The sequence below is a fragment of the Typopeltis vanoorti genome, chromosome 10, assembly GCF_054136105.1.
Source record: "Typopeltis vanoorti isolate ZY-2024b chromosome 10, IOZ_Tvanoo_1.0, whole genome shotgun sequence".
Taxonomy (NCBI): Eukaryota; Metazoa; Arthropoda; class Arachnida; order Uropygi; family Thelyphonidae; genus Typopeltis; species Typopeltis vanoorti.
This window is the reverse complement of record NC_143558.1, coordinates 46,495,537-46,522,177: the sequence shown is the minus strand read 5'-3', so window position 1 is coordinate 46,522,177 and position 26,641 is coordinate 46,495,537. Positions and strand designations below refer to the sequence as shown.

The following is a 26,641-nucleotide window of genomic DNA, read 5'->3' as shown; positions in this document are numbered from 1 at the left end:
TTTCATCTCGGAACTAGTCAGGAGAGACATACTTGTACTAGAGCTTATACTGAAATATAAGATTATATTCTCAAAATATCTACTATTTCCAACAAATTTCTGATTGCCTGATATGAACCAAAGACCAACTTACTGTGATAGGTCAATTTACTTAATTTTTTTCGGGACCTAATCACATTCTGTCGGCTGTGCCATTGTTATGTCGTCACTCTTCCTTAAATAATTTACTTTCTTTATGAATTTACCTCTCTACAATAACTACAAGACTTACAAAATTTCCCTGATCCTAATATCTATATCACTTCTTACATGTTCATTCTATAAGGAAAGCAAATTCTATATCTCTAGCCGATTCCAAATTTTACTCACGTGCTTACCCTGACTGTTAAAGGTTATTCCTTGCTAAAAGAAACGAATCCTCTAATTTCTTTCTGGGGCCGTCTCCTCTTCAGATATTGACAAATTTATTTTTTAAAGCTGCGCCAGCCAATATCTTAGAATAGAGGGCACTCTTATTCAGGGAGACTTTTCCAGACTTTTGGTGCACATAGGTGAATAAATTTAGTGCTTAAACTCATTAATTAAATGCTTTACTATGGCTAAGTAAATTCTGGTTTGCAGTCGTAACCTCTATAACAGCATGTTATACCTTTCTTTCAATTCCCCCCCCCCCCACTATGGTTCAGATTAATGAGTGGTAGTTTTGATTCATATCACAGGCATAACTCAAGTATAGAAGAAAAAACATTTATTGGAATCTAAAGACATATACACTTAGACCAATCTCACTTTCAATTAGTTCAATGATATGCTAAATCAAACTGTATCAAACTGATTAATACTCTAATGCATCATCATCATCAAATTCCTGCCATGTACCCTCAAGGGGTGTACAGGATATGATAGTACTACATGAAAAAAATTACATTATTATTAATTTCCTATCTACAATTTTCCTCCAAATCAGTCTGTTACTTGTCAAGACTCCAACATTATCAGATCTTATATTTCTATCGGCTAAAGCACTTTGTACTGTATCAATCCACCTATATCTTGGTCTTCCTCTGGGTCGTTTTGCTGCCAACCTGGCAGAGAACACTTGTTTTGCTAATCTTTCTTCGCCCATTCTGTTTAAGTGACCATACCACCTGAGATTAACTCTGCTAACGCATTCCTGGATGCTGATAATGTCAAGTTCTTTCCTAATTTCTCGTTTTTAATATGATATTGCCATTGATGCCATCTGTTCACGCCTCTAATCTTTATCAGGACTCCCATATCTGCAGTCTCTAGTCTTTGGTCAAGTGTTTTACTTCTGACCCAGCTCTCAGATCCATAAGTTAAAACTGGTTTGAACACTGTCTTGTATACAGCTAATTTAGTGTTTTGACTAATTTCTCTCTTATTCCATATGAATTTATTCAATTGACTTCCTACCATACCAGCTTTGCTGATTCTGTTTTCTATTTCTATATTTAATTTACCATCTTCGGTAAAAATCGTGCCTAAATAGCTGAAATGTTTTACTTGTTCCACAGGTTCTCCATTCACAACATAGTTGACATTTTTAATGATTCTGCCTATTTTCATTGTCTTTGTCTTTTTATTGCTGACCTTCATACCATATCTATTACAACAGCTATTCAATTTAGTCAGAGAATCTTGCAGACTTGTAGCAGATTTATTTAGAAGTATAACATCATCCGCATAAAGCAAAGAGCTGACATTAACATCTCCAATTTTGATATCGTGTTTAATACTACTTTCCTTCATAATGTCATCCATATAGATAATGAATAACAGAGGGGATAATGTACATTCTTGTCTCACACCAGATTTAACATTAAACAATCTTCCTGTACTTCAATTCTAACTGCTGACTTACAACTCAAATAAAGACTAAGTATTGCTTGATATAATGCCCCATTAACACCATAAAACAGCAGCGTATTGAATAGTTTCTCTCTTGGCACCTATATCATATGCCTTTTCCAGATCGACAAAACTTAAAACAGATCTTTGTTATATTCCCATGCTTTCTCGACTATTTGTCGTAAAGTGCAGATCTGATCCTGACAGCCTCTATTTGGCCTGAATCCAGCTTGTTCTTCACCAAGCTTTTCTTCCACAATTCTTCTCAACCGTTTCTCAAGTATACTTGCATAGATCTTGCCAGGAACACTCAGTAGGGAAATACCTCTGTAATTCTCACATGCAGTTTTATTTGTACTTTATATGAGTACTATAAAAACAAATAAAACTCACATGCAGTTTTATTTGTTTTTATGTGGGTACTATGAGAGCTCTACTCCAATCATCGGGAAATCGTCCCTCTGTCCAGGCTTTCTGAACTATGCAGTGCAGAAACTGTAAGACTCTTATACCACCATACTTCAGCTGGTCGAATATCATCTACTCCTGCTGCCTTTCCACATTTCAAGCCTTTGATGGCTTTTTCTACTTCAAGTATGGATATGTATTCCTGACTGCATGCCTGGTCAGTGTTTTTTACCACTGTGCTGTCATCACTGCTTGTTTCATTTAGCAGTTTTTCAAAGTAATTACTCCATACTTCAAGGATATCTTTTTCTCCCGTTTTCATGTCACCTTTATCATCTCTAATTCCTTTTACAGCACTCTTTCCTCCATTCTTAAGCTTCTTCAACAACCTCCAGAATATTTTGCCACCTTCTTGATATTTATTTTCTATATTCTTGCCAAAGTCCTCCCATGACTTTTGTTTAGCTAGTTTTACACAGTGTTTAGCATTCTTGCATTTGTCTCTGTATTCTCTAAGAGTACAAGCTGACTTATTTGATAGGAACTTTTGGTATGCTTTCTTCTTTTCCTTCACTGCATCTTTAACTTCCTGTGTCCACCAGGGAGTTCTGATTTTTTTTATCCTTGCAGACAATTCTCACCACATGCCTCTCTGGCAGAATCAATCAATGTTTTCTGCAGAGTTTGCCACTGAATCTCCAAGGTTTGATTCCTGTTTAAAACGCTTTCAATTTTTCTTCAATAATCTTTATGTATTTTAGTCTACAGTTCACATCTGAGAGCTGCTTAACTTTTATTCGCTTTAAAACTTTCTTACATGTTATTCTTTTCAATATGAAATTCAATTTTATCCTGCTCAAGACTAAATAGTGATCACTTCCAATTTCAAATCCTCTGTACACTCTGGTGTCCTTCACCAGGGAGAAAACATCACTATCAACAACAGCATAGTCAATGAGACTTTTCTTATTCCTAGCCTCTTCTCTCCATGTGAATTTGTGCACATTTTTATGTTGGAACATGGTGTTAGTAATAACCAGTCCATGTCCTGAGCAGAAATCCAACAGATATTTGCCATTATTATTAGCTTTGCTCTTTTCTCCAAATTTTCCCAAAATATTTTTGTATGTCTCACAGTCATTTCCTACTCTGCTCTTTAGATACTCTAATGCATGAACAATAAATCCATCTTTTAAGTTAGAGATTAAACACACATAATATACACATTATACACTTCTAATCAATATTCTATCTTCTGTGTTAGTCTTGCACATTAAACTAGTCATAATCATCTATAATCATTCCAGACAATTTGTCTTATGGACGTTAGCCACTGCTAAATAATCACTTAAAGTTCTTAAATACTGTCCGTACTCGATAATTACACTACAATGGTCTTTCCCTTTTACTGACTGGGTAATTATACAGCAAAATCTGTACTTTACCATTTCTTGAGGGGGGGCAGGATCGCCAGGTCCGTCTGAACTGTCCTTCTTTGTTTGAATTACCTCTCGATACTTCCATAAGCCTGCGTCCACGTGATGGGTCAGTATGATCATCATATTAATCTATACTCTGCAACTGGCGTTTTTTCCCTGTCAATTCTGGATCTGTTTTGGGCCATCCTTGTTTCTACTGCCAGTTCACAGGATATGTCCGCGATATTATTCCGTCAAAACTTTCAGCGAAAGAACAAAGACAGCATATGCCGACATCTCACGCTTTAGTACCGGCAGAAATTCAGACATCGAAGGGAAAGGCATACCGTTCGATATCTTACTATCGCCAAGAAACGCCATCAGGAACTTCCTGTCCACGGGAGAAGTCGAATCATCATCCAGCAAAATAGGTGAAAAAAGAGCCTTCACAAAGGGATGCAAACCCTTTTAAATCTCCCTTCACTTCTCCCCTTTTTAGCACCCTGTTACTAGCTGCGATAGTGCCCTTTTACTTTCTGTGATCTTTTCCCGCCCGCTACTTTCTTTGTCTGGGGGAATTTCGGCACATCGCAAGATCTCTATCAGCGTCTTCCGGAAAATGAATGTGCGTTGCTTTCCGAGATTGCCTATGCCTCAGGCCTATTGGACTATTGTTTACATATAATTTACCCATTCATTGTATACATGATGCATTCATATAATACCAATTTATACACAAAGTTCTTTACATGGTCTTACAATTCTACAAAAAGGAGGTAGTTCTATTTCTATTTACAGTTAGTACTTTATTTCTTCTGCTCGAGTACAAGTTTTTTTCTCTCAGCTGATTTTTCTGACTTGTTAAATCACAAATGAATTGTTTCCTTTTAAAAGTTCTTCATTCAGGATGTAACATTATACATGTAAATCAACTCAACACATCAGAGAGGTTGCAGAACTTATAGCATATGATGTATTTACTCCATAAAAAGCTAAGTGTTAGTCAGCTCAAAAAGTGAAATTTGATCTTTACTGGAGATCTCATGCAAAATTCTGTTCTGGCAATTTTGATGTGTATTAATTAATGATTCCACTAGATAACTTCATTGGGATCAGAGGTTAGAACATTGTTTGTGGAAAATCTTGAAGCTTAATTATTTGAGCATTGCCTGGTTTGTTGAATGCAGAAGCAGAATGGAGTATATATATAATCATCATTAGTAGAAACTGGATAGGATTTGAGATTAGTGAGAGAAAGTCATTAAGTCACTATTGGCAGAAGAGTGTGGCTAAAGCTCAATGCATTGAGATACTCCAGCATTGATAGAGAAATTTGAAGTGAAGAAACTAGCTACCATATGAATGACCCAAGTATAGAGGAACATTTTTCAAGGCACTTCAGGCTTCTAATAAGGAAGGCAGTGGTTTGAACTGACCAATGAAATTCATCTACTACCTAACAATAATTACATTCATCCATGTGTATGCCATTAGCAAATGCTAATGTCATGCACATGGATTCCATTAGCATGGTGCTGCCTAAGTAGCTAATGTAAGATAATTGAAAAAGGTCAAAATTTTCCTAACTTATTTAAAAAAAGTATCAAGGTCATCTTTAAAAGATGACCTTGCTACTGCTACTGCTTCTGCCTGGTATCTCCAACTCTGGGCCTAGCTCCCACTGAAGAGACCGCAATAAAGGTCGAAACTAGTCTGGGTAGTGGCCAATCCCTTAATGCATAACAGTATACATATCTACAAGGAGATGTGTTTTGCATTATGGGAGATACTGGGATAGGCGTGTTGGTTTCTTGCTCCACCTATGCTACGAGTTGCCCTGGTGTTGCACTACTTACCCAGGTAAGATAGTACAACACTATATTCAGTCCTGAAGATATTTTCAGGCACAAACTTTGTTTGCTCTCACTGGGATAAAGGATTAAACTAAATTTATTATTTTTAATGCATTGCAGAAATAAACAAAACAAATTTTAAAGAAATGGTTTCTGAGTGAAATGGTTGTTCATTCATTGCATAGATTTAATATAGCACAATTGAAAATACATGCAAATTATGCCAATAAATGTATGAGCTGAAAATATGTATTATTTTTAGATAATGGCAGAATCTGAAGAACAAGTTCTCGACAATCCTCATATTGAAGAACATTCAGATCAGACACCTTCATTTACACCTCGTGATTATCAGGTAAGAAGTGTTTAGTGAAAATGTGATTACTGTAATCCATAAATAGAAACTATTTAAATAAATAAAAATGATGATCCAAGAGATATAAAGGAGAATGTAGCGCATGCATTTGCAAATTAGCATGATGTGCAGGTTAGGTAATTATAATTGCTGACCTGGTTGGCCACGTGGTTAGCTTATCTGCTCTCCAGCTGAAAGGTTGTGGGTTCGAATCCCACCATGGGCATGGATGTTTGTGATTGTCTCTGAAAATAGTGATGGTAGATGGCATTGGTGTAGATGTATAATATAAGCACGTACACACAAGAAAGATATTTAATTAGCCAAATATTTCGGTATGAAAATTGCAGACCATCTTCAGTGGCAATACAAGAGCAGTTTTAAAAAATACAAGGTGGAATACTAAAAATAGATCATTTATAAATAGAACAAGCCACGTGATGTTATATCACTAAGTGTTTAAACAGAGACATGATTCAAATAAAGATATTAATTAATAATTTCAATAATTTTAAATAACATAAAATTAATATGAATTAATGAGTTATCCTGATTAGACTTTCCCAGATTTTTGATACAGATATACAGTCATTCCAATTTAAGTTAGGACGATGGAGTAAGGCCTCTACGCTTTCTTTGAATAAACGTTCAAATTTATAGTGGGATCTATGTAAGAGGTGAGTTTTTTACCAAAGGATGTTGTGGTTAGTTTCTATCCCATGCTGAGCCAATCCAGATTTTTCGGGTTTGTTGTGATGAATGGAGGATTGATGTTCTTGGATCCTTTTTTCTAGAGAGCGTCCAGTTTGTCCAAAATAGGAGAGATCACAGTTGCAGGGAATTTGATAAACTCCAAGAAGAGACATAGTTGAGCGTTTGTCTTTAGAAGAAGGAAAATGGGAAGATAATTTGTTAATAGGTGAATAAGTAGCTGTTAACTCATATTTTTTCAGAATTCTTGAAATAGGTTCTGAAATCACAGAGATGTATGGAATTGGAACTCGATGTATTGAATCTTTGTTGTTTAGTGGTGGATTATAAGAATCAAGAAGATGTTGTGTACTCTTTTCGGAAAAGCCATCGAGTTTCATGTGCTGTTGGATAGTAGAAAGTTCTTTCTGCAGAAAATTAGAAGTAGAACAATTAGTTTTGGCTCTTCTGATTAGACATTTTATGATTCTTGTTTTTTGACAAGGATGATGGGCAGATTCTTTAAGAATATAACGACCTGTGAACGTTGGTTTCCTGTAAACTGTACTTGTAAGAGTATTGAAGGTGACCTGATGAGAAGAACATCTAAAAATGATAACTGGTTGTTTTTTTCCATAGTAAACTTTATACGATGATGTAAGGAATTGATACTGTTTAAAAAAGAAGGTAAGGAGTCTTTGTTGTGAGGCCATACAGTAAAGATGTCATCTATATATCTTACCCAAAAGGATGGTTGAGAGAATATAGATGAGAAGAGGACTTTTTCTAGATGTTCTAAATAAAAGTTGGCTAAAGCAGGAGAGAGAGGACTTCCCATGGCTGTTCCTTCTACTTGGCTGTAAAATTTATTTTGACATAAGAAATATCCAGAGTGTATTACAAAATTGAATAGTTTTATAATATCTTCTGGAAAGATGTCAGCAAGTAAATTTAAAGTCTCCTTGAGAGGTACATTTGTATATAAAGATTCTATATCAAAGCTCACCATAAGATCTGTGGGTTGCAATGAGATATTTTTTAATTTTTCTAACAAATCTGAGGAGATTTTAAGAAAGGAACTAGAGTTGCCTATGCGAGATTTCAATAATTTAGCTAGATATTTGGCTATACGGTAAGTAGGAGAATCAATACCATCTACTATTGGACGAAGAGGAAAGTCAATCTTATGTATTTTAGGAAGACCATAAAATCTAGGAGATCTTGCAAAATGAGTTTTAAGTCTTTCAATTGTATCTCTATCTAAACTGATGACTTTCTAGGAGAGAATTTAATTTCTTTAGTCGTCTCTTGGTTGGATCATAATCAAGTTCCTGATATGTGGAGTGATCTCGAAGTAAAAGAGAAAGTTTTCTTCTGTAATTTGCAGAGTCCATAACTACTGTTGTTTTCCCCTTGGTATGGGAAAAACCGCAAATATGAAGCTCTTTCTTCTAAACAATTCAAGCCCTTCAAAGCTCCAGATAATTGGAGGTCAACATATCTGGACATCCTCTAACTAATAGCGAAACCCTCATCCTTTCAAAAGGACATGATTTTTCTATTGTTCCTAATAAGATACCATATCTAGATTTCCTAGTTAACATTGAACGGAACCTCAGTCATCTAACTAGTGATAAAGCTAAAGCTAACGCCTAGAAGTCGCTTCTTCTCTACTTAAGGCCAAACTTCCTCCTTCCAAAATATCTCTTTCTGAAATGAAATCTTTACAGTCCTTGAGAAAAAACAATCACCTCATTATCACCAAAGCTGACAGGAGGGAAAGCAACAGTAGTTATGGACTCCACAAATTACAGAAGAAAACTTTCTCTGTAATTTGCTTTGTCAGCTTTGGTGATAATGAGGTGATTGTTTTTTCTACTATCCAACAGCACATGAAACTCAATGGCTTTTCCGAAAAGAGTACACAACATCTTCTTGATTCTTATAATCCACCACTAAACAACAAAGATTCAGTACGTCGAGTTCCAATTCCATACATCTCCGGGATTTCAGAACCTATTTCAAGAATTCTGAAGAAATATGAGTTAACAGCTACTTATTCAGCTATTAACAAATTATCTTCCCATTTTCCTTCTTCTAAAGACAAATGCTGAACTATGTCTCTTCTTGGAGTTTATCAAATTCCCTGCAACTGTGATCTCTCCTATTTTGGACAAACTGGACGCTCTCTAGAAAAAAGGATCCAAGAACATCAATCCTCCATTCATCACAACAAACCCGAAAAATCTGGATTGGCTAAGCATGGGATAGAAACTAACCACAACATCCTTTGGTCAAAAACTCGCCTCTTGCATAGATCCTGCTATAAATTTGAATGTTTATTCAAAGAAAGCGTAGAGGCCTTACTCCATCATCCTAACTTGAATCGGATGACTGTATATCTGTATCAAAAATCTGGGAAAGTCTAATCAGGATAACTCATTAATTCATATTAATTTTATGTTATTTAAAATTATTGAAATTATTAATTAATATCTTTATTTGAATCATGTCTCTTTAAAATATTTCTCTTTAATACTTAGTGGTATAACATCACACGGCTTGTTCTATTTATAAATGATCTATTGTTAGTATTCCACCTTGTATTTTTTAAAACTGCTCTTGTATTGCCACTGAAATGGTCTGCAATTTTCAGACCGAAATATTTGGCTAATTAAATATCTTTCTTGTGTGTACGTGGTTATATTATACAATATTTATGTAACAAGTATCCTTAAAATATCAAGTTGGTGTAGATGATGAAAGTAGTTGCTGCTGGTGGAGTGGTGGAAACGGAGAGTTGTAGAGTAGGTGCACTCCCTTGATGAATCTTTGGACTCCCTGGACGTGTCACATAATAATAATAATAATGAGGATTTCATTACCGGGACATAGTTGATATTGATAAAAGACAGAATTCAAGATTGGAGGGATAGGAATATGATACTTTATAGGGGAGAACATGGTTTTATTTAGGGTAAGGTCTTGTTTTAGTAATTTTCTTTTTTTTTTTTTTTTTTTTTATAATAAAGTGACAAGACTTGGATAAGAATTGGCTACTTAGTGATACCTCTGGACTTTGCAAAGGCATTTGGCAGGATTCTACATGGAACTGTGTTGCATTAATTGAAGAACATGGGGATGTATATGCATCTGGTGATTTGGATTAGAGGTGGCTGATCTGGTCCAGCTGATAGACCGAAAGGGAATTGGGTTAACATTCCCGAACCTATACATGGAGATCAGCCCCTCTAGGGCCAAGTGCAGTAGTACAACCGAACTGGGAGAAGTCGATGGGAGTCCTGGAGAGATCAAAGGGTGGTTTATGGAGGAGTTGAGTTCAGGAGAAGATAAGTGAGTAGTGGTGTACCAAAGGGCTGTTTACTTGGTCCTCTGTTATTTAATTTGTACATCAGTGATATAGGAAATGATTTGATGGGAAATATTAATATTCAGTTGTTTTGCTAATGATGTAAAACTGGGGAGAGCTATAGTAAATGAAGGTGATGTAGAAATCATGCAGATGACATAAATGGACTGGCAGTATGAGCAAAGGTAAATCGCCACTAGTTTAATGTGGCCAAGTGTAACATGATGCACTTTGGGAAGATGAGCTTACAAGCTACATGCTGCATTGGGAGCACGTAGTGCTCCCAATGCAGCACGTAGTTAGAGTATGCTTATTAGTATGTCCAACTTAGAGTATGCTTGTTAGTATGTCCAACTACAGAAAACTCTTGAGGCCAGGGACTTTGGGGTGCTTGTGAACAGGGAGTTGAAGTTTAGAGGACATATTGAAAAGGTATCCAGAATATCACATCAGATTACGCAGTTGGACATACTAACAAGCATTGTAGAGAGGATCTAGAGGTGAGTGACAGATTGTGGCAAGTCTATTGAATGCTTCCTATGAAAATAGATTGAAGGTTTCTGTGGTTTCAGAAACTAGCTGATAGGAAAAAAAAGAGGAGGCATGATAAAGCATATAAGTTATTCATCATCATCAGCCATTTTCTGGCCACTGCTGGATGAAAGATTTCCCCAAAGTCCTCCATTCATTCCTATCCTGAGCCTTTTGTATGCCACTAAGTTCCTGACATCTCTTCTGTCTTCCTGTAGCTCTTTCCATCTCTCGAATACCATTCTGATGTCGGCTTTGTCCATTTTTGAGTGTTACTTCTTGCAGTATGACCTACCCATTGTCACTTGAATCTTTTAACCCTGCAGAGGTCGCTGTCGAAAAAATTGCAGCATAGGTCATATGTATCTGAAGATACATTTATTACTAGTATGTGCTAAAATGCGATAAAATTAAAAAAAAAAAAAACACTGCAAATATCATACATAATGGTTTATTTAGTTTTAGTTACAATCTAGAAATTATTGAACAAAGAAAAAAAAAAGAACTAATAATAAACCAATACTATACTGACATCGCAGTTTGCGGTATCTCTCGGATACAATTTACTATCAAATATCACTTTTGCATTCGACTCTTATCGTTCTCATCATCGGACTCAAGTAACATTCACTGAATCTCTTCAACATCTGATGTATTATCCAATCGATATATTTTTTCAACGGTAAATAAAAAACCCAACTAAATCAATACTATACTGACATTAGAGTTCTCGGTATCTCTCAGATACAATTTACTGTCAAATATCGCAAACCTTTACATAACACGTGTTAAACCAAACTGACAGCAAAAAACAGTGCAGAATATCATTCGTAACATACACACATGCAGCTAGTCACGACTTCCAAGCTATACACTGAATATGTGTAAGAATATTTATATTATACAGTATGCATGTATCTGTCAGATCAGCCGCGACCTTTGCTAGGTTAATGGCTGTTATAATATTATTTTTATGGCTATTTAGCCTATTTTTGCTTAGGAGTGCCCATTTTATTTATAATAACTCTCACCCTAGTCTGAGCTCTGACCCAAGTATTGTGCTTTCTATCTAGAATGGCAATACCAAGCAATATTTCCATTTTTCTTTAGGTATTCCTCAACTTGTTGGTCAATTTTTTAGTCAAATTCCATGTTTCACTTCCATATGCCATGACTGGAAGTATACACCTGTTTTAAGGCAGATTAGGATGTTTCCTTTGAGTGCCTCACAGTGTTTTCCAAAGGCTATCCAACCAAGTTGAGTTCTATGTATAATTTCTTCTTTACAGTCACTCTCTAACGTGATCTTTTGTCCTAGGTAAACATAGGAGGTTACTATATCAATTTCCTCGTGTTCCATTTGTACTGGCTTTTTAGTAATGTATTTATTATACATTATTTTTATTTTGTCCTTGTTTATATTTAATCCTTTCTTTTTACTTTTTGCATTCAATCCAGTGATCATTTGTTAAAGTCCTTCTGCAGAGTTACATAAAAGAACAATGCCATCAGCAAATCGTAGAAGATTTAGTTCTTTTCCATTTACCATAATTTCTCTACGGTGTTCTCCCCAGAAATGTTTACGAGCCATGTGGAATGAAGCATTAGCTGGGTGTACAAAAATTTTGAATGAGTTAAGAAAGACCCCTTTTCATAACAAATTAAAATAGTAATTTTATTAGAAATTACTTCAAACAAGGATAATATTTTATATAGTAATTATAACAAACAAGACTGGGATTTTTCTTATTTTCTCATTAAGTAATGAAAAACCTTGTAATGCTCACAGCTTAAAATTCTATACATTAATTCTTCTCTTCTTCTTAGAAGCCCAGTTGTCGGCAGCTTTTTCGTAATTAAAATCTGTTGGATCTGGTCCCTCCAGTGAAATCAGCATCAGATTATTTAGAGTGTTCTGACTGATGCGATTCCTCGTACAGGTTTTTATCCTTTTTAATGCTGAGAAACCTCTTTCACATTCAGCTGTGCTCACAGGTATGGCCAGTCCAACAGCAGCTAGTTTTGCTAAATTTGGAAAAGACTCTTTGAGCTCAGATGTTGTTGCTAATTTCAGCAGTATTTGTCTTGGATCTAGATTTTTGTATGACTGTCCATTAATCATTTTTGATGCAACTGCCCATTCTAGTTTAGTACTGTCATAGTTTAAAACTGCAGGATTTCCATTTCTAGAATAATTATTATTATTCCTGACACCTCCAAGGAGTCCGAAGACTCATCGTGGGAGGACACCTGCAACTGTCTCAACCACTACACTGAACCTCTACTACGAATCATCTCCATCAATGCCATCTACCGCCCACCTCCACCACCACCACTACAACTAGTATTCTATGTATGTAAATTGTTATGTTCTAAAGGGCCAATTTGTCTGTATGCAGGATGAAAATCCCGAGTTTCCGGGAGAAAACACCCTGCTACCTCCGTATGAGATCAGCTAACTCACCTTCGATCGAAAATCGTCCAGATAAAGATTCCTCCCGAACTTTAGGCCTATTCCAATCGAAGGGTGCAATGTACCGTCGTTCTTCCAATTGTGCTATGGAAGCGCTCAATTTTTGAGCATTGTTGATCATGACTTTCTGCATTGAAGAGTCTTGAAAAGCAGGAAATGATTGGCATATCTGAAAATCTTGCTTCTAGGTGTTTAATAACATTAGAATCTGAATAATCAATGTGAAGGTCTGACCATTCACCTGAAAGATGCTGATGAAGATTTTGAAAATGACTGCCAGGAGTTTCTTTCAATTCCATGGTGGATAGTTTTCTGACTTCTAAGACTGGCTCTATTTCAGTTACGTCAACATCTTGCCTTTGCCATGATCTAGACAAGTTAGATAAATGCGGTAACACATCTGAAAGCATCATTAGTGAAGCTACGAAATTGTATGTTCTGATATATTTACTTAAACCTTCAGCTGTGATATCATTTCGTTCGGTGGCCTCTCTTTCCAATGCAGCTATAACACTCACCATGCATTCTTTTAGAGACTGTATTGCAGAATCATGAGACAGCCATCTAGTGTCACTAGCCATTTTAAGTTTAATCTGAGGACTGTTCAGTATATTTTGGATTTAGGTTAAACCAGCCATCCTGACTGAGGAATTTTGGAAGAAGAAAAACAATTACCTTGAGATATCATTAAACATGACTAAATAAGGCACTTCAGCAGCTGCTTGGGCACTAGCAAGAGCCAGTCGGTGGTTTACACAATGACAGTTGACCATGAGTCCATCTGTTTTATCTTTAAGCAGTTTTGCAACTCCCTTTTGCTTTCCAATCATGACAGCTGCTCCATCAGATCCTAGGCCGACCAGATTACAAGTTTTTAAGCTAGACTGTCAAGGGTTTCAATTACTTTGTTAGTTATAGTCTCAGCTTTGTCATCGATGATATTGCAAGTTGATACAAAACTAACACTGACCTCTTTTCTAAGTTGGCAGACATATTTAATGTACATAATCAGCTGTTTTAAAACTGAGATGTCTGTAGTTTTATCACATAAAACACTGAAATAATCTGCATAATGTATATTTTTCAGTATTTCAGATCTAATTTCTGATGCTAAAATATCAACCAATTCTTGTATTATTCTTTCTGAAGTATAATGTGCATTTTTACCTTAAAGCTCCTAGAAAAGCATCTCTCTGGAAGTTATTCAAAACTGAAATTGATTTTTCAATTTGCCCTATTCCAGTTTCTTCTAGTATACGTTTTTCAATTATATCTGAACAAGAATCAGTGTGTAACTTGCTTTGTTCATGGTCAACCAAGCTTTCTTTTCGAAGTCTTGTGCATGGCATAGTCACTTCCTTGTTTGTGGGTTGTCTTTTTCCTTATTTCATACATGTGGAACACATCATTCTATTATCTTTCACCACTAATCAATGGAATTTTTTTAAACCACTCACTGTTAATACCTTATAAGCGGTGTTTAGACGCACATTCTACATTTGAAAGAGACTCTGCAGAAATCGACGATTCTGTTGTTGGTTTGGTGTCTTTGCTACTATGCTTATCGGTTTTTCATCTTTCTTAAAATAACTTAAGAGTATGGTTTTCTGACTTGACTTTTTACTCATTATGGGGTAATTTAATAAATACAAAATATCATTGTTATTAAATTAATCAGAACAAATCACTGAATTGTGCACTGACAGTAATATCTGAGACACATAACGTGCATTATGTTGCAATTTTACTGTTTATAAGTATTAATTACTAGGAATGGGAATTGGTATCACTCGAGACTGGTGTCATGGTTCTCGAGAGTTTTGAGAATTCCTCGAGATCACAACTATATTTGATGTGCAGGCCTATTTTCTTTTACAAAATAAAATATTAAATACTTGACTCACAATCTTCGGACAAAAACCATTATTAAGAAAAATAAATGTAGATTTTTAACATTGATTTTTGCCTTCGATTCAGATTCGCTCAATTTTCACAATTAATTTCTTTCAAACATCAAAATTATGTCTCTTTCGTAAAAGATCTTTGCAACCGATATTGTTGTATTCGAGATCTCGATTTTTGTCTTCTTCTGTGTACAGATTGGTGTGCATCAAAGTGAATATCGAAGCTCTCAAGACTGTCGACTGCACCATTTTGTTATAAAGAGATTTGATCTCTGTTACCAATTGTTATAAAGAGGGGGATTATTTATTAATTTATTTATTATCAGTCTCAAAAATCTCATTAAAAACCTCATCAGATTTTCTCGTTATAGAGAAAATCTCATTTGTTATGAGATTTTCTCTATAACGATTATTTCTATTGCTGAGTGTTTTTATTTATATGCACAAGGGTTCAATTCCGACTTTTAGTGCAATGACTTTTAACTGGTTCTTTCAGAATCTGAAAAATCATTGACTCAAGACCAAATACAAAATATACACATTTAATAAAACAAAAACAATATATACACTTCAAATAAAATTACAAAATTAACTGGATCCAAGGCCTTTTAAAATAAACTTACACTTTAGAGATCACCCATTCTCTGACTCATTCTATTACTGGTTTGTTTAACATATACTTAATCACATCTACTAGACTAAACACCCTGTTTACACAATAACAAAATGTTCATAGTCAGTTTCTTTGTTAAGGCCTTTTTCCGAAGGTATAAGATTCTCTTCTTTTTTCATAGAATCCTTTCTCATCACCTTTATGTAGCACACATTATGCCTCCTGACTCTGAAGTAAGATATTCTGAATTCATTGAAGTATAGGTACTCTTACCTCATGCAGTTCAATTTTTGTACCAGCAAAAAAAGTTTCTTCTACTGCTTTATCTAAGTTGCTAAATTCCATCTCCTTTTCCAGTAGAAATAACAGATAGATCCGGCATCCTTAAAACAGATGAAATTTTCAATCAGCGTTTCCTCGAACATTCCTATAGAACATCAAATGTCAATATTTTCTTTTATTTACCAATACTTATTAAATTAAAATGCTCTCCTTATTATAGTTTTTAAAAAGGGAGACAGAGAAGATATTAACTCCTCCACTTTAAAGACTCACAATTCTGCGATTCCTTTTTCGGAATCTTCTATTAATATGCCCCCGATTGTCACATAAAAACTTAATTACCTAAGAACAAAATTTTGCCGGCCTGCGTTCTTAAACTTCCATTAGCTCTTTTGTTTATCCTCTGTTCTCTGATATATACTGAATGCTCTCTTGTTTTTGTTATAACGCTCTCTCTGTTAGCTGTCAATCACTTATCAAATTCCTCGACGAGCATGCTCACTCCATGAAATTGCAAGCAAGAAGTTGTGTATAATGGCTGATGTGTCGTCTCCATTAGCATTACGAGAATGTCTTTACAAAACATGGCACGTAATAATTTTAAACCACAATAAAATTTCTGAAAGTAATACGACTATCCAAATCCAGTAAGTACATAATTTTTTTTTAAATGCTTCACATTTCATTTTGACAAAATAACATCAGTAGCGTGCATATCGCAAGTGTTGACAATGTGTGTTATGAAACCAAAACTAATAATGTACTAACATAAACAATTTGTAAAAATATTCAGAATTTTAAATTATGACTATTTTTACAAGTGTGCATCAAAGTGAATATTCGAAGCTTTTGAGATTGGCTTGCAATGCAAGAAACTGAGCTGGTCTCACGAGTATCGAGACTCTCGGGTTCGATTTTTCATCACTATTAATTAAAAAAAGTCTTAAATTATTTTTCCATTCTTGCTCATTATTTAGCTATGTCAATTCACCTCATTAATTTGCTGGGCAGTCAGTAAAACCAGCCAGGCTGTTTGCGCATTCAAAAGATCCTGGGGAGAACATAGCTCTATTTTTCCAACCCAGGTTTTTAAAAATTTCTTCTAGGACTGCTGTAAATAATTTAGGTGAAATGGTATGGACTATCCCTATCTAACTCTCTTCTCTATAGGCAATTTTATATCTGTTCCTGATTTTAAAGATGCAGATGAATTTTTATATATATGACTAAGTATATCAATGTAAGTTGTTTTAATTCCTTGATTTTTAAAGGCTTCTAAAATAGCTAATGTTGAGATTGAATCAAATACCTTTCAAAATCAATAAATGCTAGACCTAAGAGTTTTTGGTATTTTAGTGATTATTATCATTATCAATTATTTCTCTTATTGGATATATGTGATTAATGGTGCCGTAATGTTTTTTTGAATCCTGCTTGTACTGGAGGTTAGTAAAAATCTAGTCTATTTTGTTGCTAAAGACTTGTAAAAAAATTTGTGTATTGTTGAAAGGAGACCGATAGGGCAGTAATTTTTAATATCTTCTCTGTCTCCCCTTTTAAAAACTATAATAAGGAGAGCATTTTTCGAACACTGGTATTTTCCTCTGTCTGCAACATGATGTATAAATTTTACTTAACATAGTCCTGACTGGTACACCACCTACTTTCAGTACTTCTATTGGTAACTCATCTTCACCTGGTATCTTTCCATCACTCATGCTGCCCATTGCATATTGAACTTCTTTTAAAAAAACATCGGGGAATATTTCTTCCTCTTCCATTCGGGATATTACATTTTTGTTTTCATATTGTTTAAGTCTTGGCGTTCACAATACCACTTGGCATAAAAAGATTCTGTTCTTCTTATGATCTGTCCTTTTTCTTTAATTAGTACTCCATTTTCATCTTTAAGGGTTATTAATTTATTTTATCCTATGGCAGTTCTCTTCTCACTCCTTTTAGACTCATATTGTTTTTGATTGTAATTCTAATTCTTCTTGTTTTGAAGTTTCTAATTTCTCGTGTCATCCTTTTTCTTATTGCTTTACATAGCTCCAAGAATTCTATTCTACTTCACATGTCTAAATCTTGTTTCATTTCTCTTCTCTTTCTGAGAAGGTTTAGGGTTTCATTGGACAGTTTGCTTCTATCCTTAATTTGGTTAATTCTACCAGTCTCTTTGGCATTATTTAGCTAGTCTCAGTTATTATTTGATAGTTTTTATCCAGGTCTTCATTCATATCAGTATTATAAAACTCTTTTTATCTCTTTCTGGAAGAGTTTTTTTTTTTTTTTTTTCTCCCGATTTGGTAAATTAGAAGGTCTTTTCCTTTTGATCAGTTTCTGTTTTTCCCATCTTTTGTTGATGACCATTTTTGATCTCACTTTTTTTTATTTATTCATATGGAGTTTCCTCCTTTTTCTCCCCCGTCCCTATTGGGGTGAGTTGAGCCCTCTAATGGGGGGGTTAAGTATTTATGGCTGTAGATCCGTGTGTTCACGGGGGCCGGTTTGCCTGCTTGCGGGATGAAAAACCTCAGATAAACTGGGGGAATGGAAACCCTGCTGTCCACACTCAAGGCCAGCTAACTTGGCTATGGTTGAGGAAGATCCTTAAGCTCCTCATGTCAGCAACAGGAATCGAACCCGGGACACTCCTTCCCCAGGCATATGGTTGTGAAGCACATAGCCACTAGGCTAACCATGCGGACTTTGATCTCACTAATCTGTGGTCACTACCTGTATTGAAACTATTTATTACATCTGTATCTTGACCAATATATTTCCTGTTGGTTAAAATATAATCTATTTCATTAAGTACTTCTCCATTTGGACTTCACCATGTTCATTTCCAATTCTTCCTTTTTTTTTGAAGAAAGTATTCATTACCTGAAGACCACTACTTTCAACAAATTTTTATCAATCTTTCTCCATTTTCATTTCTCTCTCCTAGTCCATATTTTCCAGTTGCTGCTAGATGTACATCTCTTACACCTACTTTACCATTGAAGTCTCCTATCAAAATGGTAAAGACTCTAACAGTGCTATTTATCAGTTGGTCAAGTGTTTCATAAAATGCATATATTTCTTCCTCTGTGTGGCCTGAAGTTGGTGTATAAACTTGTATAATTCTTAATTTATGATGTCTATTTTAACATCTGTATTTTAAAGGTAGAGTTCTGCAGTCCTGTTTGTGATATATTTTATTTCTTGTATTTTCTTTTATGGAGTGGCTCATTGAGAAGCCAATTTCTCTCAGGGATGATTGTCACCTTTACTATAGAGTAGATGTCCATTCTCTAGATTGATACGATTTTCACTAAATCTCCGAGTTTTACTCAATCCAGTGTTGTCCCATTTTATCTTTTCTGCTTCTAATAGTAATACTTCTAATCTTGTTTTCCTATGAATGACCTACAGTTGTAGGCACACATATTGTGTACCTACAACACAATATGTAATACCTACAACACAGGTGCACATTAGTCTGCATATCGTGTTTCTCATCATAAGCAGACCTCAAAGGGATTTAAGTCTGGTCTGTCATATGGTTGAGAGAGAATCATGTGTGCTTTTTATATGTCCATTATGGCCTCGAACACTGTGGCCTCCTTTATACTTATTATCCTTCATTTGAGGGGGGGGGGGGGGTCTAATTTTTTCTTGCTGACCAGGCTTCATGCATACTTAGTAAGGCAACTACCTGGTAGAGAAGGCAGATTCCCGCTACTGTGAAGAAGAAAGTTCAGCAAGATGGGAAAGATAAATCCTTAGTCCTTTCATACTCGAATAGCATTGTGGGGGTGGGGATAGCCAGAAAAAGAGAAAGAAGAGGAGTAACTGGTCTATAGATAATAACTTGTATATCATGTGAAGTAAGGCTTGGTCCAGCATCAAGTATTTCAGGTTTGCCACTCACATGCTCACTAGAAATGGGCCCCCTGAGGTATATAAGTTATTAAAAGTTTTATAGGATTGACACTGAAGACTTTTTTTTTTTTTTTCAGTATATGTGCAGAAAGGGAGAAAATAAGGAATAGCAAGGGTATTAGGACTAGATTTTTTGTTTGAAAGGTGGTAAATCAGCGGAATGGGTGTTGTCAGGAATAATTGTGAGAGCTTCATCAGTAAATGAGTTTAAGGAGAGGTCTGGAAGGTCTGATAGGTATTGTGTGAATAACAGGTCTCCTGCGATGGGTCTTCTGACTCCATGGATATACCTGTATAATAATAATAATAAACCTGTGGCTTCTACTTAAACTAATACAGTAATTTTATAAATAAACAAGCTGCAATATGTTTAATATACAGGAAACATTTAAAAACCTTTAATCATTGAGGTCAGGTTGTTGTTGTTATATAGATGATGATGGTAAATTAAAAAAAAAAATTACATTTCTTTTCTTGCTGTGCACTTGTCTCATTCATCTTTACAAAAGTCATAGATAACGAGAGATGAAATAAATAAAAACCTTTAACTTACTTTATTAAATGAATCTATTTATAAAAGATTTATGTATCAGACGAGATCGATTTGTCTATGTTTGGTCTTCGCCTTTCTTTGTTATTTACTGTTATTTGTCATGAATCTGGTTGCTGAAAAATTAGGATATGCTAGCAATTTGAGAGGCAATCAACCAGATTTCCTGTATATGTTGAAACTGTGTATATTGTGATAGTACAACATAACAAAATGTCAGCTGGGTCATCATAATAAGGATTTACAAAGCCCTACTGCTTTGCTAGAGAGCCACTGTGAAATGTTGAAAAGCAAGTTGCAGGAATAACATCAAAATCAACAGAAATGAAATAAGTAAAGCATTGAAAATAGATGTCATCTGCATGTAAAGCATCAATGATAAAAGTACAGTTATAATTACAGAAATGTCATATTTTGGAGATGAATGGTGCAGAGACTGATGCATGTTGCATCTGAAGAAAGTGGATTTGCAGTAAACAAATCAAGTTTGCCCTCTGAATCCATTAGTTAATTTGTGAAATTTTGGTGAACCATAGATCATTGTAGAGGCTTAATATGACCTTCTTTTTTTAAGTTTGTGAAGCATTTTGAACTGACTCAAAATGACTTGGTGGGATCCCTACTGATAAATTTTTATATAAATCCTTGATGATAGATTTTCAAAAATGATTCAAAGTTGTGAGTGTAAGATGTATGCATGGCAAAATGTGAGAGATGTGTTTGTGGAGAGACTGAACAGGAGATGAGAGAAAGTATGGGTTTGTAGGAAGTGTGATATTTTGTTAGACTATGAGTTAATGAATGTGAAACAAACTGAAGGAATGAAAGAAATGGAATGAAAGCTAGTGCTCCAGACAAGATAAGTGCTATTTTGCATAATAATTGGCAATACTGCTTCAATTTTAAAATACTATTGTTTATTTCTGATAACTTGTTTGCATGATTTTTGGATTGTTACCAACTTCTTTGAACGGAACACAATGACAGTACTCATGAGGTCAACCATGCAACTAGTTGAGCATCACAAAAATTAAGTGCCATTAATGATGTAGATTTTTCAAAAATGGTGCAATGTTATGAGTATAGTATGTATGCATACTGAAATGTGAGAGATGTGTTTTGTGGAGAGATTGAACAGGAGATGAGAGAAAGCATGAATTTGTAGGGAGTGCAATACTTTGTTAGACTATGAGTTAACGGATGCAAAATAGACTAAAGGAATGAAAGATAGCATAAATGAAATAAATGGAAATGAAATAAAAGCTAGTGGGACTGAGGATGTGAAAGAACGCAAGGATGTAGAAGCAAAAATAAGTGGCAAGGGAGTGAAAGGAAGTATAAATGAGGAAACGGAAGTAAGATGCAGCAGAATGAGAGGTAGCGACACTATGAGAGTGACAGAGAATGAAATTGTCGGAATGCAAGATTTGATGAAAATTCAAAATGAAAAAGAAATGATTAATATGCTGAGTGATATTATATATTTAGTGGAAACAAATGAAAGCATGAAAAAAAAATGGTAAAAGATGTGACGAGTGATTCAAGAATAGCAGTGTATAGAGATTCCTTTGTTAGAGGATTTGTTAATGAGAGAGTCTATGAGGTCTGCTATCCAGGAGGGAGAATGAGCAAAATAATTCATGCTTTGGACATGAGGAGAAAATGAATGGTGGTTGTGGGAACAAATGATTTAAGTGGACGTAAGGAGGTTATTAAGGAGAATGAAAGATAACAGTATAGTGAGAAAGGTTGTCAGCGTGTTGCCGAGGTAAGACAGTGATGAGGTGAGATGGAGAATTAGAATCATGAATGCTATGCTAGTGGAGCTGTGTGAGGAGAAGGGATGTTGTTGGTTCATAACTCTTCTCAATTACGTTTTATCGTCTTATTATTATCTCTTGTCATAAATTCAATTAGTTGAGGGCTGATATATCAATGGAATATGAAGAATATTTATATTGTACTGCGGCACTCCATATTCAGAAATTGCAAAAGCAACTTAGATAAATCAACCTTCAACTGTATCAGATTATTATAAAGCTGAATTTAGGCCGAGGTTCTTATTATTATTACTTAGGGTTTCCGCTGAGATTCAAATTATTTTAATGAGCGGTGCAATGAAAAAATCAGGCAAATTCAATTCAAACAAAATTATTTAATGCAGTGACACATAAATTACACCATAACACAATATTCTAACAGGGACATTATAATTGAATGAATATAAAGTTCTCATTAAGTCACTAGTATACTACTCAGCTGAAGTTAAACTTTATAATTAAAGATTATATTATACAGATCTTATCCTTCTTATAACAAAGAGCTTATATCATAACTCTACTCTGATTAAGGTTACATTTCAAAACAATTTTAAATATCAAATCAGTTCAAGATATTCAGAAGAATACAACTCATGAACATTCAGACATTCAATTTGTATTTCTCTAGGCTCAGTTAATCAATTTTAGTTCATGTAAATTCGAGATTCCTAAATCACAATGAATAGGCTTCACAGTATTCTCATTCAGTTAATGAATACTTAATTCAATAACATAGCATTTATCATTTGAAGAGGGAAAAGTCTTAGCACATCACATATTAAATCTTGACTTGTTGAATACTGCAACTACGAACGATTTACTTTCGGAGGAATTAATTTTCATTACATCTCGCTAAGTATAATAAATGTAATCTTATGATATAGCTTCAACACATCATAAATAGATCGAACAACAATTTTTAAGTCCTTACTGACTTTTACTATGTAGTAGCACAAACTTAAAAGAATCTTCCATTTCCGCGAATGATTTATAGACTCGGGAAAATATAACCTTTATGCACTTGGTTTAAATTATCTACCTATTTCTTTAGATATGTGAAGAGCCAAAGGCTTCAATTCGGCGACATATAACTTGTTTAAGTTAAGGGATATTACATCCCATATAGTTTCTTAGCCGAATAAGAAACTCAAAGAGTTTCATGCCGAATATAGTAGAAACTATATATATAAAGTTCGGCGATTCCAAGCATAAGCAAATACCTGGATACTGCAGCACTGATCCCAAAGGGTAGTGCGAGCTGGGGCAACTCGTGGTAGAGGTGGAGCGAGCTCCGATCACTATTCTTGATATTTGCCCATAATGTGAACTTAGCTCCTAGGAACTGTATTTTTGTTCACATTATGAGAGAAGGTCACTACCCAGACCGGTTTCGACCTTTATTGAGGTCTCATCAGTGAGTAGCCAGACCTAGTTAATATCAAGTTTGTAGCGAACAGAACTTGTACCCCTATTTTAGCCTACTTGTACCTATTTCTTCTTTTTCACATATATATTATCCTATTTCCTGCACTATTCCACTGTTAGACGTTAGGAAGTTTTGGTATAAATCCAACTCGGAAAAAAGGTAAGTTAAATACCAAACGATTCCCGGTCCTTTAAACACCATTTTTGGCACGTCAAAATTCCCTTCCAGTCTCCAGCTACCATTCTCTATACTTCCCTATTCGATTCTGTTTTTACTTACGTTTTCATATCTACTCCTTCCTTTTTCCCACCAAAAACTGGTTCTCACCGGTTTAGCTCACATCAACTTCGCCTTGTGCATAGTATACAGTAAACACAAGCTAACTAAAAATAACATAATTTCTCATAGCAACCAATCAAGTGATACCACAAAGAATCTTCTGGATATATCAAAATTACATATATTACAGTTTCTAACATTATATTAAAGGAATTAAATTCACAAAATTAATGATATTTTAATACACAGCTTTTCATAACTGTAATTCATCCCAAACATATATAATTAAATAAATATCGATTAACATAACTTGAAGAAATTACATAAATAGCAAATTTTGAGCATGAGACTATTAGTTAAAAAAAACACAAATGTCACTCAGGGAATGGTAGATTATGTTGAACTCTGAATGATATATTAACAATTTCCTTTTCTCCTCATTCAGAATCCAACAATGTGACATGCAAGCAGTGGTTCAGAAGTAAGAGATGAGGTAAAATCAGGAGTGTGGTATTGAAGAGACAGAATGTGCTTGGCAATGGAAATAGTAGTAGTGTGAGAGATGAAGAGAGAATGGGAATGCACAGGACAGGGAAAATGGAGAGAGTATGGGTGGACAGGAAGATATGGAATAGGGAGAGTGGATGTTGGAAGTAGTAGTGAATGAAAGTTGTCTTCCAGTCGACTAAATATGTCTTTTTGTAATTGTAAATAAGCATTTGGGAATAAGGAAAAATGAATTTCTTGAGAGACAACTATCTCGGGCAGTATGTGTAAAGGAGGGCATGCAAGGATCAAGAATTTTAGATCTGATCATTTCATCAGAGGATGTAATTGTCAGTGGTGTTTCATCTTTCCTCCAGTTGGTGAGAGTGATCACCTGGATTGGGGGAAAGGATATGTGTGAAAGTACAAGGCTGGTGATTATGACAGGCTTAGGAGACAGCTTTAGCAGGTCTCCTAAACTTGTCATAATAGCATGGAATGAGGAGTTGCATGGTAAGGAAATAAATGCTGCTTGGCAACAGACAAAGAAATACATAACAGCATCAATGTGTGAATGTATTCTGAAGGTCAAAAGGCTGAATAAGGTAGTTGTAAAATGGATGAATGGGGTGATTAAGTATGATATCTGGAAGAAGTAGGCACTTTGGAAGCAATACAAGATAACAGTGATAATATCCAGGTAAAATCAGTTACATGAAGAGTATAAAGAGCAAGCCAGAGAATGACTCAAGTTAGTGAGGACAAAATAAAGCAGTATGAATAGAAATGAGCAAATCAGGCAAAGAAAAATGCTAGGTAGAATGATAATGGTAAGATGATGAAAATGATGGAATGGTAACTGTTGCAGAAGACATTGTTGAGGTATTCAGTGATCAGTTTATAAGGATGTTTCATCCTCATCAGGGTGAAATCATGAGAAACTCAAGCATAGAGGACATAGGAGAGGATAGCTTAATTGTGAGTTAGCCAGTGGTAGTTGAGGAAATAAACTTGATGTCAATAAGGCAATAGGATTTGATGACATATCACCACTCCTAAGGGAATGTTCCAAGGTAAAATTGTTCCACTGCATAAAGGTGGTGATAATTGCCAACCTGGTTGGCCGAGTGGGTAGCGTATCTGCTCTCCAGCCAAAAGGTTGCGGGTTCGAATCCTGCTGTGGGCATGGATGTTTGTGATTGTCTGTGAAAATGATAGTGGTGGTGGTTGGTGGTAAATGGCGTTGGTGTAGATGATGATGGTAGTTGCGGTTATTGGAGATAGAGAGTTGTAGAGTAGGTGCCTCCCTCGATGAGGCTTTGGACTCCCTGGAGGTGTTATGTAATGATAATAAGGCTGTAGCTACAAATTATAGGCCAGTCTGTATATCTGGAGTTGTGGTTAAGGTATTAGGGAGATTTGTCAGAACTAAGATACAGAAATGGGTTGTTTGTTAAAGAGAGATCATGTTTTACTCATTTACTTATGTACTATAACAAGGTGACAAATGTCATGGACAAGGGAGATGCATATACAGTAGTATACTTAGATTTTGCAATAGCTTTTGATAGACTGCCATATTATAAGCTGTTAAATAGATTGAAATGGATGAGATTGGATAACACTTTTGAGTTGGATATCCAATCTCATCTGACTGGCTGCCAGATAGGTAACAGAAAGTTGTATATGGTAGTTCAGTATCCTGAGAGAGGAAGGTCACTAATGGTGTGCTGCAAGGGTCAGTTTTGGGACCATTGTTGTTTAATTTGTACATTAATGATATTGGGATGAGTTTAACTAATGATATGCAGCTATTTGAAGATGATGCAAAATTAGGGAGCAATGCAGAATCACGTAGATGTTATAGACTTACAGGAGGACTTGAACAAATTGCAAGAATGGGCAGGTAAGTGGAACTGTCAGTTCGATGTTGCGGAGTGTAAGGTTTTGAAATTTGGTAAGCAACAATGGGATGCAAAGTATACACTTGGTGGAGAAATTTTCTTTGCAGAAAATGAAAAAGGAGGTAGAGGAGATGAGAAACCTAGAAGTGGTGGTGAACAAGAACCTGAAATTCAGGAGCCACATTCCACAAGTTGTGAAGACATCAAATTGGATAATGGCAATGATGCAGAGAGCTCTAACCTGCAGAAATAAAGAGGTTATGAATCCATTGTATAAGGCCTTAATCCATACTCATGGATTATTGTATACAGATTTGGTTATCGTGTTTCATGGTGACCAATATATGTTAGAAAGGAATCAGAGAAGATTCACTATCCATGTAAAGTTCTTTACACGGAGAGTGATTGGTGGGAATTGGTGAGTTAGACAAATTAGGTTGGCAAGTGCAAAGTGAGGGATCTTTATGGAGGACTTCA

General features: G+C 35.2%; 1 protein-coding gene across 2 annotated transcripts in view; it reads left to right on the top strand.

Moving 5' to 3' along the window:
* Window positions 1-26,641, top strand: part of LOC150102387 (endoribonuclease Dicer-like) — a 310,963-nt gene that overhangs the window by 13,001 nt on the left and 271,321 nt on the right. For both annotated transcript variants that reach the window (XM_090399452.1, XM_090399453.1), the window contains exon 2: window positions 5,814-5,906. In XM_090399452.1, the coding sequence (XP_090255578.1) occupies window positions 5,817-5,906 (90 nt within the window). In that variant the 5' untranslated portion in view covers window positions 5,814-5,816. The remainder of the gene's footprint in view (window positions 1-5,813; window positions 5,907-26,641) is intronic.